Genomic DNA, 14229 nt, shown 5'->3' with positions numbered 1-14229 from the left:
AAGGTTCCTAAAGGCAGGTGCAGTGGAAAATTGCTAATTAGGTACACGAATCTGAATAGTAAGCTCATTGTTACAACAATATTGTCAAAGCAGAAAAATGTGTATGTAACTGTTAAATATTGTGGTATTATCTATGGGATTTGTAGGAACTGCGAATGTTGTAGCTAGATGTATTGATGAGGAACATGGTACAAGATTTATTCATAATGTTCATCTTTCAAGCTTAAACTTTCCAAGCTTTATCTGTTCCTGAAAACTTTTTTTTAAAAATGTAGTTGTTGGATTGAGGGGATGGTGAGATCTTGGATGTGTGACACTTGTTTTCCTTTGTTAAATATCTCTCTTGAAACTTGGCGTATTCTGGTGAAAATCTGTTTTGATCAGTTCTTGAGAATTTCACTCTAGATATGAAGTCAGCATTTTCAAACACCTTGTTGCAAAGGTGGTACAAGAGGCAGTGAAGGCCAGCTGCATTGTGCATGAGTACATAGCTAGATTAGTTATTCATCCTTTAGTTCCCTGATGTAAAACAATTTCCAAGCATTTTGGTGAAATGTCTCTATAGATGGGTTCATCAGCCTACTGCTCCATTTTCCCCACCAAAATACTTGCTTAGTTTAAGGCAGTATTTCCCAGTATTTGGGACATGACCCTGGGATTGAGGAAAGCGGGGGTGAAGGTCTCAAAAGATTAGGGGTTGCAGGAGACTCATAAATCATGAGATTGCTAGGTCTTTAATAACAAAGGATGGAATTGAAGGGGTGTGTGCGCGTACATGATTGACATTACTATCCTAAAGAGGGGCCTCGGCCCTCTCAAAAGTTTGGGAAATGATAATCTGGGGGACAGGCAGTTGATACGGTGTTCTGTTTAATGACACTTCACTTTGATCTCATAAGAAAGGGGTAAAAACTCATTTATCAAATTTTACAAATAGTAAAATAAGTCAAGACTTGGCATGATCCTGTAGGAATTTTGTAGCAGAACTTAGCTCTCTGGTATGACCCATATTCTGTCCATTAGAACATAGTCTCATAGTATCCATTTTTGTCAAAGGAAGGGTTTAGGCCTATAGAGATGTATAGTGGGAGGATCAATTTTCTAAAAGATTTCCCTTTAAATAGTACAACCTGAACATAGAAACAAAACAAAAACAAAAAAACACTCCCAGAAAATTTTAACTTCACCAGTGCTTAAGTTCAGAAGGGACTTTTTGGTGGGACCAAAAGCAATATCTTTTCAGTCTCTTGCCCATTTGCTGACTCTTTGGTTTCAGGTTTGCTGTTGCGGTTATTCTAGTAAACACCTTTTACGGGGCCTTGGGAAATATATATGTGTGATTCATCAGAACACTCTTCTTATTTTAAGCATGTGATAGGCGGTGATACTCCACGGTGATACTCCACGGTGTGGTGATACAAACAAAGTAAAGTTGAAAATTAGACATTTCTTTGTCATCTCTAGTAATAAATGTTAGTTGTTACAATACTAGGGCCACTGTAATGAAAATAAAACATTTTAAAATTGATGGTGCCCATTTGAAGTAGAAAGTTCCCATTTTTAACAACGTGGAGAGCTCTGTGTAAGCTCAAAAGCATCTCAACAGAAGTTGGTCCAATAAAAGATATTACCTCACCGACCTTGCCTCTTATTTTAACGACTAAGACCTTTCAATGTACAGCGAAAGGTGATCTTTATCAATTATTAGAGTTGAGGGGAGCTGTGGAGGCAGTGCATTTAAAAAACAAGTTTTTTATTGACATTTTTTCCCCTTGTAACTTTTTTCATGACACACGTCTCTGGTAACTTACTTGATAGAACTCTGTAAATTCTTTAATGATTATCCAAAAATTCTGAAATACAGATTAGATACAAACTAATCCTCAAGTACTTCAGAAAGTGGAAACACCTCAGTGATGTAGGGTCAAAAGGCTGATTATTTTCCCCCAGTATCAAAAGATACACATTTGGCTGACCCATTTAGTAACTTTTTAGGGAAAGGAATCTGAAAATTCCATAGGTATATTAAACTTCATGGGAAACTACTTGGAACCAAAAAGTTATCAGTGATGCTGTTGCTTGCTTTATCAACTCTGAATAATTTTTCATTCTGTTTCTGTAATCTCTACATATGAACAGAGGGCCTGTGCCTTCAAGTGCGAGACTTTCATGAAAGACCAAAAATTTGTAGAAAACTGGTTTTAAAAAACATGTAACTGACTAAAAAAACTCAGTCTGTAATCAGTTACAGTAATGGATTACAGGCAGAGAACCTTATTTTAGACTCTTCTGTCCAAAACTGCTTTCCACCTTAAACTGGAGCTCATCTCCTCCCATCCTGAAAACAAAGGACTCGTGACCTAATTTTAATTAGGGCATTCAGTCTATCAGGAACTATATATTACCATTCTCTCTCTCATGGGGGGGATGCAAGACCATTACACAGCAGTCTACTGGCTTCCTAATTGCTGGCAGATCTCCAGCTCTGGAGGCACTAGGTTGTGGGGAACATCCTGCTAAGAATGAATTTGGTAACTATGTAGGTATTAGTTGCATGTGTGAAACTTAGGAAAAATGCATAAACTGGCCAGCAATCGCTTGGTCATTTTTAAAACTGCTATAAATACATAAGAGCTTTCCCGTATTATGTTGCTATTCGTTTCTTCATTTCGATTGCACTAGCACTGAAGGCCCCAGTCAGACTCTGCCCCACTGCACTAAGAGTATTAACAAAATTATCTCCACTCCCCCTGCCAACCTTTATTTAAAAGTAAAAGCTGGTTTCTGGATATTTGCTTTTCTGTGGAAGGGGAAGGAAAGGTAAAAGAAAGAAGCAACCACTGTTTCCTCCTTCGAGAAAAAGGAATCCCTTCCTTCCCCTCCTGTCCCCCAAATCACACGCTGTGCCAGTCTTCAGTGGAACAGATATCAAGTAACTGGCTGCAGGTCTCTGGTTCTCTGTCCCAGCTCTGATGCAGGCTGCAGGGCCCTGGGACTACTTAACTTGCATCAACTGGCAAGTTAGTTCCTTAGGATGCAAAGCTCAGTTCATTCCCCTTCTCCAGCCTCCCTGACCAGGGCTGTGGAGAGAGAAATGTTCAGACAATTCTACCAGTTGTGCACCTGCCAAGGACTACCCTACACCTGGGGAATCACCAGCAGGGAACTTGCAGGCAGCTTCTGCTTTTCTTTGCTTCCTGGATGGTGCAAAAGGGAGCAGAATGGGGCAGAAAATCTGCTCCAAGGATTGTTAGGATGATGAGGGTGGGGATGGAGAGAAGGTTCAGTGGGTGACTTCACAGCAGTACCTTTGAGTAGGAGTTCCTCTATTTACCATAATGTTGGAATTTCACTTCAGGTTGATTGATGGGGAATCCTTGCTGTCAAAAGACAGTTATCTTCTATTAACTCTAGCTCTTATTTTATAGATGGGGAAACAAGAAAAGTAGGATTTAGTCTTTATCAGGGGGATGAAGAGGTCTCTGATGTAGAGTGCATTAGATACAGTCTTTGGAGTCTGGAGATCTGGGTTCTTCTAATCCTGGTTCTGATTCTAATTCCTGACTTGCTGCTTGACTTTGGGCAAATCATTTAGGGAGAGATTTTGGAAAAGAGATAGCTGGGAGTTAGGCATCCAGCTCCCATTATCTTTTAATGAGGGTGGCACTTCATTGGCCTTTGTGCCTTTCAGAAGGTTAAGGGGGGAGATTTTCAGTCTAAATTTCTTCGTTGGACACTTATTATGTAACTGATAAGTGTGTAGTGAGGTATAACTGTCTGAAATTCTGTAAATATAAAGTTAGTTGAATGCCAGTTAATGATGGTTGGGACTAGAACTTGGGAATACGGTGACAAAATAGCAACTGTGGAAAAATCGGGACAAGGGGTGGAGGGTAATAGGCGCCTATATAAGACACAGCCCTGAATATCGGGACATCTAGTCACCCTATTTGGGAAATCCTGCCGCCGCCCCCCCCCCCCCCCCCCAAAAGCAGGCATGTGCTCAACTTCTAGACTATCTCTGAGAGGAAAAGGGGGAAGGTAGGAACACCCTGTTCATTTTCCATTTTAATGGAAGTCTTGCAATATTTGGGATTTGCCTGGTAAGCTCCGTTCTCTACTGTATTCTGTGAAGCTGATCATTTCTCCTCTGTGGTTTTTCCTTGGGTTTCTACAGTTCTGTAGTCTTGTTCTGATAAGTTACCCACTGCTTCAGTGATTCCTTATCCTTGCCATGCTCCCTGTATGTTTGCCCTCTGGGTTCTGTTCCCGCCTCATGTGCTCCATTATTTCAGCTATCTCTAAATGGATGTTTTTCCAAATCTTTCTTTCTGCCAGGTCTCTAACCTGTCTTGCAGATCTCTCTTGGATATCTCATGTACACTCCTGATTCCATCTTGGTATCTCAAAAATTCCTAATCTGTCTTCACCATCCCTTCTCTGTTAAATCAGTATTTTCGTTGGCTTCTTCTGTTACCACCTTCCCAGTCTTCACTTTCAAGGTCCTGCAACATTTTTTCCCACCTCCATGTATGTTGTCATTTCTTTCTGCTCAGTCCTCTGCTTTCTGCTCCTTTAGTCCATGTCACATTCTTCATGCCCTTCTGTCATGCTGCTCACCTATAGGTACTTGCTAAGCATCCTCTCCTCTTTCATATGCACCTCTTCAATAATCCTGTCAGGTATACCTTGTGCATCCTCTCCATTATGTGAACTGTTGTGTTTTTTTTCTCTTGACTCTTCGTGGCAGGCAATACATCTTCCTCTCTAAAAGTGTTGACTAGTAGGGTTACAGCACTAGGTAAAAATCACATGAAGGGGTCTTCACTTCACACGCCATTTTCATATAACAATGTACTGTGCAATTTGGTAATTTGCATAATAAATCTGCCTTTTAAAAGGCTTTAAATTGTTTTGGATTTGAACAAATTCTTCACTTGCTAATGAGGTACTTATAAAGACCAGATTTTTGCTTAAATGTATACAGAGATTAGATATTTGAGACACAGCAGATGTCCTAGAGTAAGTAAATAGGCCAATGTCCTGCTTAGGGGCTTATATAGTAATCATTTATACTTTCACTAGACATCTTTATTAATTTTTACAATGCTTATACTTAATATATAACCCTGTAAAGTAGCTGATATATGACAACATACCCAATGCATGTTTTAACCAAAATATTTACTTTTTTTCTGTAGACAGAAATCGCCAAGAGATTGAATACGATTTGTGCACAAGTCATCCCATTTTTGTCTCAGGAAGTAAGTAAAACTGTTCAGCTGTTAAAGTGCAATTATGTTGCTTCTCTATTTGCAAATTAGCTAGTTTTAAGATGTTAATTTTATCACAATGCACAAGTGTGAGGAACATCTGTTATAGCTGAAGTGTGCAACCCCCCTGCTAATTTGGTCTAACATCTGAGTTTAAACTGAAGAACTGGTGACAATAGCTCAACCTCAAATTAATTCTCTTCAGGAAAAAAATGTAAAAGGACTATAAAAACAATTTTTTGTTTTCATTTTTAATGATACTAACTTGACTGCTACTTAGTAGTGAAGTGTTCAATTCTATGTAAATAAGAATGTTGGCCCTCAACATTAAAATATTCAGCTATTACTTTTGGGTAGGTAACACAGAGTTAGTAGCTCAAATACAAGATGTTGTGTAAGGGTATAAAAACACTGCCTGACTACAACTGTAGCATATTAAAGACTATTTCTGTTCATTTTTGGAACCTGCTTTGGATTAGACTTTCAAACACTTTACAATTCTTAAAGACTATTTGTAGCTCTTGTTAGATTAAATGTAGGAAACTGCCTAGCCTTTTTGTTGATACTTCACTACATTCATTATACTGGACACAGGAGCTATAAATAACTTATAAAATGGACATAGTTTAAAGTTGTGGGTACCTTCTGATCTCAGCTGGAAACTAATGATTTAGTTACTGGAAGATAATCGTTCTAAAATTTTCCAACGTTTGTTACCTTTAGGACTTTTGCTTCACTCTTAAACAAGAAGTAACAAATCAAATACTGTTACACCTTAACTGGCCTAAGATGTCCTGTAATAGACAACCTGGGCTGCTGCTTGTACAGTTTCTATACAGAAACTATTTCTGTGCATTCTGCAAATGTTTTTGTCTCAGTTTTAAGGTAATGGTGTTCTTATGAGGTGGAAGAGAAAGAGAAGCCGGTATCGTTCAAGAGCTTAATAACACAAATTTTTAATTTTTTTTTAAATAGCATCAGCAGCAAGTGGCCCAAGCAGTAGAACGTGCCAAACAAGTGACCATGGCTGAACTAAATGCCATCATCGGGGTACGTGGCCTTCCAGGTCTACCTCCTACAGTGTGTATAACCAGCTTTCATTTCTTATTGCTTTGGTAGTTTTAAAATAAACTTGAAACTTTTTTTATATCTAATTCTGTTTTGATACCTAATATTGTTGCTAAAACTTACTTGACTTGGTTCACTCAGATTTTAGAGGGGGTAGAATTAACAGCAGTTTATTTTGTAACAGAATGTCTTTTCATTCCATGCACCCATATATTATATCAAAATCTTTGCTTCAAGAAAGATCAGTGAGTTTGGGAAAGATTTATTATCTATTGATCATGGGTGTTGTATGCTACTTGATCTAAGTTACCTTTGTTTTGCCTCCTGCTTTTTGTGACATTTGAGTTTTTGGAACCTGTACAACTATTCAGTCTTCTTCCTTTTCCTTTCTTCTGCTACTTTCATGAATTTTAAAGTAGCAGGCTAATGAAAAGACACTTCTCTTGCTTTTGAAGTAGTATTAATTGTCTGACATAATGTTCTAATAGCCTTTCACCAAGTTTCAGCTTCTAACTATGCTGAAATAAGTTAATACTATTTGCTTGTGACTGGTTGTCAATCACAAGTCATTTGTTGTGCATTAATGAACTCTGTGAACCATGCATTCCTTCCACTGCATGAGTTCATTTCCCCCGCCACTAAGTCTAGAATATTTCTCATGTTTTCTGCCCTTCCAGACTAAGTGAAAGAAGTAGCCGAAACAAGAAGCCGTCCTTTCTGATTTTATTCATATGTGAGCGCCTTGAGCGGATTCAAATTACTCATTTATCAATTTATGTTAATTGCTTGTGAGAAGATGCCCTGCCGGTCTTTATAGTTCTCTCAGACACTTTGTAATGATAATTAGACATGCTGCTGTACGGATTAACAGTGCCATAGTCCAATGACGTCTACAGACAATGGAACCAGTTAATCCATCTGTGCTTAAAATTACATCCCAACTGGAGATGGAAAAAAAAACATAAGAGCGAGGGAGGATTAAAAGAATGAGCCTCAGCTTGAAAACTCTCCTTTCATCAGTTTCTCAATTGCAGATCTGCAGTCGGTTTGCCTGTGGTAAGCTATTGGCAGTCAATTAGGTGAAATAAACTGGGAGGGTGACCTTCATTTCCTTTTAATAGCTTTTTTCCTCCCTCAAATGGGGAGGTTCAGTGGATTTTCAGATTAAATTTTATTCAAGCTGCTTTATTACATTTGACAGATTAGCTTTGCATAAATATACCCCCTTCAAATCTGAGCCCTGTTTTCCCATATTTTCAAATTTTTGACTGTTTCTGAGTTGATTCACTAATCATGTTTAATAAAAGTTACATCTGCATTTGTCTGCAGTCTTCTCTATGCTTTGCTTGTGTAATGGGTTGCTTTATTTTGAAGATCAAATCAAATATTCATACAGTATGCTTGTATGTATGATATTTGATTAGCAAAGATTAATAGAGCTGTGTTTTCTTGCTGTTTAAAAGTGTACAATTTTTCTGAGGGCAGATCCCGAATAAGAAGGCCTTTCGTAGTGGACTAAGCTTGTAGAACATTTTCGCACAGTTTATTTTTTTAAAAAAAAGGGGAAAAAAAAGGGGGGGGGGGGAGTGTATTTTAAAACATCTTTGTCACTGGACCAAGAGATTGTCCTGACTATCAAGACTTACTGTATAGCAAAGCTTGTCTTACCAAACTTGTTAGGATAGTGTTGTGCCAAGTGGCATAGAGGCATTTGCTGAATGCATACTTTTCAGTTCTGTGCTCTTAGGTCTACAACTACAGTACACAATTAAGACTTTATAGGCAGGACTTTTTGGAGGAGGTAGGAAGAAGTATGTTAATCTTATGAATAGAAACCTCAGAATTTTTTAATTTTAAACTACAAGTGATCCTTCAGTAGAAGCATTTCCATGTGCTTTCTGAAAGATTACTCAGCAATGCTGTTATAGTTCAAATGTTGTGAATGAGGGAATAAACACAGTTACCACAAATGTACTTTAATTTTCAATGGAGATCTGTGCATTATGCATACCAGAAATCAGATGTATGTCAGAGTGATTTTACAGTTTTAGGGGATCAATAATTATCCTATACTGCACAATAAGTTTCATGCTCTGACATATGCTTGATTTTGTTTGAAAGGGATTGTGTGCATCCTGGAAAGTCGGAGTAGCATAAAATTGGGTTGACAATTCAGTGGACCTTTGCTCCCCTTCATTGAACATGCAGTGTGTCAACCTGTCTCCCCAGAGGGGAGGAGGCATCAGGAAGCTGGCTGTTCCTACAAGCAGCAGCTGCACTGAAAGTAAACGCAGCCCAGTTTGATAGCAGCTGTCAGTATTGTTCAGGGACCCGACTTAGTGTAAAGAACAATAGAGGGGCCATGCTCTTAAACTGCAGTGTCTTTCAGGCTAAGAAAAGAAATAGTAATTTAATGGTTTAGACATATATTATGAGTGTGAAAGATCATGAAAAGCTTCTTTAAAATGCAAATAGGCTGAAGCATTCTCCAGCAGTATAAGGTACAGTCAAGTAGCCTGTGGCATCATGGTGCTAAAGATACTTCTGTACCGTAAATTCGGGGATTGGAGGGGGAGTTAAACATTTTCTTAGCAGATGTTCATTTAGGTGTTCTCCCTGACTAGGTAAAATCTGCATTCTTGACGTTTTTGTCTGAGCACTGACTTTCCTTTTTTAAAAAAGGAAAGGATTGTGATTCCCTGACGTGGTATAATGACTCAGAATAACTGTTTCCAAATTCAGTCTTCCCTCTTTAATTGAGTTATTAAAGAGTCAAGACTGAGTTTGTGTTTCCATTGGGCATACAAATTGGGGGTGTGGTGGAGAAGCAAAACCAAACCTTGTAATTAGTGAAAATGGAGGGCTGATGGCCAGTAAAAAAACTAGATCTCCTCAGGGGTATGAAAAATACACCCCCCCCCTCCCCCCCCCCGTCAGAAACATAGTTAAGCCGACCTAAGTCCCTGTGTAGACAGTGTTTGGTCCACAGAAGAATTCTTCTATTAACGTAGTTCTTGGGGAGGTGGATTACCTCCACTGATGGCAGAACCCTTCCCGTCAGTGTAGGTTGTTGCTACACTGAGCACTACAGTGGCGCAGCTGTGTCTCTGTAGCATTTTAAGTGTTGACTAGTCTTAAGATTTGTTTCATGATAGGCTATTTTTAAAACACAAACACTACTTCTCTAGTTACTTTGAGGAAAGGTGAGCAAATTGAATTTAGAGCAGGATTGTAAGATATTGCGGAGTAGTGGAAAGGGGGAATTCTCTACCAAAACCTAAAGGCAATTTTTAGTCATTGTATATAGAGGGGAAGAATGATGAGTGTTTTCTTGCATTCAGAAACTTCATTAAGGATTAAAAATAAAATAGGTTTGAATTAATATCAAATAGTGTTTTATATAATTTGGTGATAACTTCTTTAATTAGATGATGGAACAGTGTGTGTATCTGTATATTCCCAGCCCCTTACTAATGGTTACTTAAATAAGTGTTGTTGGGGTTGTCTAATTACCATGTCAAACCAGGCATACATATGTTGTTTTGGCTGAGCTGAGTGTTTTACTTTTTAGCCATTGGGTAGCAATGTGACTAAACTAATATTGTACAAGTCTGTTAAACCAGTCAGCGTTCATTGTACTGCTTTTTTCCACTAAAGTTGATTGAATGAAGTAATAGATTTGTTAGATACCTAAATGAAAAGTTTTGATTGTGAAGGATTTGTGCACCTGTTAACTCTTTGACACCACTGATTTCAGTGCTTAGACTTCAGATAATGTCGATGTTTGGAGGTTGGGAGAATCCAGATCATGGCATGAAAGGATTAAGTGGATTATCATGGTAGAACTTGAAGGGATTTTTTTTTTTTTTTTTTTTTTTGAGATATAATTAAGCAGCAGGCTGGAAAGTCAAAGATGCCCATCAGCTCACACCAGGAAAAGCTAAGGGTCAGTTATAATTAGTCTATCCCATCTCAGCAATAATGTAATTTTGAAAGACTTGTATACTGGCAACATGAATAAACTCTAGACATTTATGTAAGTGTACATTCTTAATTTAGAACCACAAATCTGTAAATTCGAAAGGTATTTTAGTATAGAGAACGTAGCATACAGACCTGAATACTTGGTGTCTTGCTTTCACTATTTGATGTTAGTTGCTAATGGTTCTGTGAAATGTATCTTTTTGGATTGACAATACTTTTCAAGACAGATTGAGTTGTAGACCTCCAAAAGAGCTCTTCACTGTTGCATGAGGTGATTGGCTAAAGGATTAGCAAACTGCTGAATTATTTTTCTCTCCTTGGCTGTGGTTGCCAGCTATCTCTGGGATGGTAGTGTGTGAAGCTTAAGAGGATGAAGTAACCTCTTGAGGGTTTATTCTTATGAGTGTGTAGTTAATCCTTGGGAAGCCTATAAATAACTAGGCTGTATGTTTCATTATAAAATACAGACTAGAACAGAAATGAATGCAAAATTCTATGCAAGGGAAGAGCTGAGCAGCTGTAGCATTAGGTCCTCCTCAGCAGTGATCTGTATTTCATGCCAAGTGATATCTGGGGGGGATTTTTGGGGCAATGACTTATTAGTTTTCTATAAAAAGAAATCTGAGTGCAAGCCACTTACACATCTTCATTTTAATGTAGAATCCAGTTAACTAGGACTATGTCTACACTACAGTTTGTCTGCATAATTTGTCGCTGAGGGGTGTGAGTAAATCACCCTCCTGAGCGACATAAGTTACAGTGACATAAGCTTTCATGTGCTATGTTGGTGGGAGAGCTTTTCCTGCCGACAGCTTCTGCCATTCATGGAGGTGGTTTTATTATGCTGACGGGAGAGCTCTCTCCTGTCAGCATAGAGCGTCTTCACAGAAGCGCTGCAGTGCTGTGGATGTAGATATGTCCTAAGACTCTAGGCCATCATTTTATAGTCCTCACAACGAGTGAAGATTGACTGTCATGTGCAGAGGCTTCCTTCCTCATTTTTCTATTTTATTCAAGGATATCTTAGTCTAAATATTAACGTGCATTTATAAACTTCTTGGCACACTTCATAGTATTGTATACCAGCCTATAAGAAACAAGATAAAACTTTGCTGTTCAGATATTTATAGCTTTTAAGTATATACCTGAAATTATTTGGGATTTTTTACTGTGTATTTGCATTAAATATGAGACAAGTAGTCTGTCTCCTTTTAGTCAATACTGTTGAGGCAAGAGTCATCTCATTTTGAGAGCAAATAAGTTGTTTAATGTTGAGGATAAAGTAGATACCTTGACTTTCAGCTGCTTTCCCTCCTCCCTTCTTCCCCCCCAAATGCTAAACACACACACTTCTGGAAAAATCAGGCCACAAAGCTAATTGCAGTTCTCCAAATACACATTCTTGTAAGATGGCAACAATTACATATACTTTCTGTGCTACTTATTATGATAGCCCACGCAACAAAGAACATATACAACTCTTTTTCAGTGAATATCTAAAGGTGACTTGTTTAATTGTGCATATGCTTTTTACTCTGTAAAGATGACGTGAAAGGGGGCTTAAACTTGCCTGTGTGGATTTGGAAAATCACGAATTTCATAAATGGTTTTCCATGATTTTGCTGGAGGATCTGAAGATATGAGTATTGTGCTTCAATGTTAGGGGTGACCAAACGGAATTCCACACCGATGGACGGTATCCAAAATATTAGTCAGTGAAGTTGAAGTGTTAAAACAGTTTGGTTTTAAACTTACTAAAAATCCCTTCCCCTCTCCATTGCACAACTTTTATTCTGGCTTTTGTGATGTCACAACAGTTAAGTGGTGTTGATCTGACTTCATCGTAGATAAGACTTGCATAAAGCAAGTGGGTACAGAGAGAATACTTTCAAGTATCTCTACATCAATCCTAAAAAAGCAAAAAAAAAGACACAGTATTCGTATCACTTTTAGGCTGGTGCATAATTGAGCTGATTATCTCTGCATCTCGAAACAACATGGACATGCTTGCATTGGTTACATTGTAGAAGCATGATGACTGCACCTGAAAATGTAGATGGAGGGGGGGAAGCATTACCAGGAATGTGTGGTTGACCCCATGAAGACTTATTCTTTGCCTTTGGTTGAAGAACTTGACAGCAATACACATTTGCTGCAGATTTATTCTAGTAACATTCATTAGACTTGTCAGAATTTCCAGAACAAGTTGCACGTATTTGTCTAAAATGGAAAAGCTTGCTTTAAACGGTGCTCCTCTATCCTCAAAACCACTCTCAAAGTGGCTTAGGTAACTGGTTTCATATGCCCAGCTTGTAGGTCCTCTCCAGATGTAACAATCTAGTCCCAAAATGGAGTAAGATAGTACAGAATATATGCACTTGTTTAGTTTCTAGACCTGTATGGTTAGGAACACTCTGTGGACACATTTGGCAAATGAGATGTAAGTTTTCTCTACTGGAGCCTAGAGCATGGCACTCTACTGGTTCTGCTTCCCTTTATTGTACTTCACCCTCCTCCCTTTTCCGTTGCCTTCTTTGTTTGTAATGCCTCCCCTGTCCAATAGTCCAAGCGCTATCCCTCCTTGGTTTTTTGTTCCACCAATGCTGACCACAGCCCCATTCTTTCTGCCACTTAAATACTCTCTAATGTGCTCCAACTTCCTTTATTTTATTTGCTTTTGTTTTCTATTGTTGTAAGGACTCTGAGCCAGGGATCATGTGTCAGTCACACATGTAATGCTATATAACTATTCTCTCCATGTCAATAACTATTAAAAATGTAATTAAAATTATAATTACTCAATGAAAGTTTAACTGCTCATCATATTAAGCAGAAAAATCCACCCAATGTCCTTATTCACAGTTGGGTGGAGTGACAGATAGCGATGGGTGTGGCTGTTCACACCCATTGTTTCAAAGAGTGCACTGTTATAGACTGTACTGTGGAGCCCCACAGTAAAATCTTTCATCTCCCTGATATTGTGCCTGGACTTGTCCTTTGAGTGCCGGAAGGGAGGGAGGAAAGAAACTAGGTGTTGCTGGATCTGGGCATCCTTCCCAGGGGTTCAGAAGGAGGAAGAGCTATATATAGCCTGTTGTACTTTCTTCCACTCAGTACTCAGAGTTTGAGGAAAAAGCAATTTTCCCTGCACTTGTATCCACCTCATGTTAGGGTCTGCTGTTGTGGGGAAAAAAGCATTGGGAAGTAGGTGTCTCTTACAGTTGTTCATACGCTTGCTGATGTATCATGCTGGGGTTCCAGAAGATCTAATTCTCTTCTTGGTTATGTGGCATAAATAAGATTGACCACATAGTTAAAATAAAAAACTGGGATCTCATGACGCTGTTAAGTACTTTGTGTGCATACATGGGCTGGTGCTGCCACTGTCAGCTTCTGATTCAACACCAATGCAAGTCTGAATAGAAGATTCTCTCCCCCCCTCCCCCCTCCTGTAACTTAGTGGTCTGAATGATTCATCATGAAACATGGAATGTGTGTTGTGAACTTTCTGCAAAACAGCAGCTTTAGTAGGCACAAACATTGTGTAGTTCTGGTGTACTGAAAAAACAACCCGTTCCAGGCTATCTGAAAAGTTCTGTAAAATTGGCACCTATCTCTTAGAATAAAACGAAGAGTATATTAAAATGAGTGGTTACCATAGTACCGTGTAATGCTAGTATGAGCGTGAAGAGAATAAGGTCCAGAGACTCCTGAGCAAGAGATACCAAAGCATTCAGAAAGGAGCAGACTGAGCAGTCCATTCTGATACCAGACCTAGGGAGAAAGCAGCAAATTTTCTCTCCCACAGGATGAGTTTTCACTAGATTTCCATTACCTGGCGTTAACTGCCAGTTAACTGAGATAATTAACACGTTTGCAGATGCTGGCTTGGACACTCCCTGCA

General features: G+C 38.7%; 1 protein-coding gene across 3 annotated transcripts in view; it reads left to right on the top strand.

The window, feature by feature from the left end:
- LOC137166881 (transducin-like enhancer protein 1) overlaps positions 1-14229 on the top strand; it is a 99837-nt gene that overhangs the window by 17347 nt on the left and 68261 nt on the right. For 2 of the 3 annotated variants that reach the window (XM_067568779.1, XM_067568776.1), the window contains exons 5-6: positions 5202-5264; positions 6249-6323. In XM_067568779.1, coding sequence (XP_067424880.1) covers positions 5202-5264; positions 6249-6323 — 138 coding nt within the window. Of the gene's footprint in view, positions 1-5201; positions 5265-6248; positions 6354-14229 lie in introns of all 3 variants that reach the window. The other variant, XM_067568777.1, reaches the window with a different exon arrangement.

Source organism: Emydura macquarii, unplaced genomic scaffold (genome assembly GCF_026122565.2).
Source record: "Emydura macquarii macquarii isolate MOO-44397 ecotype Brisbane River unplaced genomic scaffold, CSIRO-AGI_Emac_v2 contig_2897, whole genome shotgun sequence".
Classification (NCBI taxonomy): domain Eukaryota; kingdom Metazoa; phylum Chordata; order Testudines; family Chelidae; genus Emydura; species Emydura macquarii.
The sequence above is the reverse complement of the archived record's forward strand: the minus strand, read 5'-3'. Positions and strand labels throughout refer to the sequence as shown.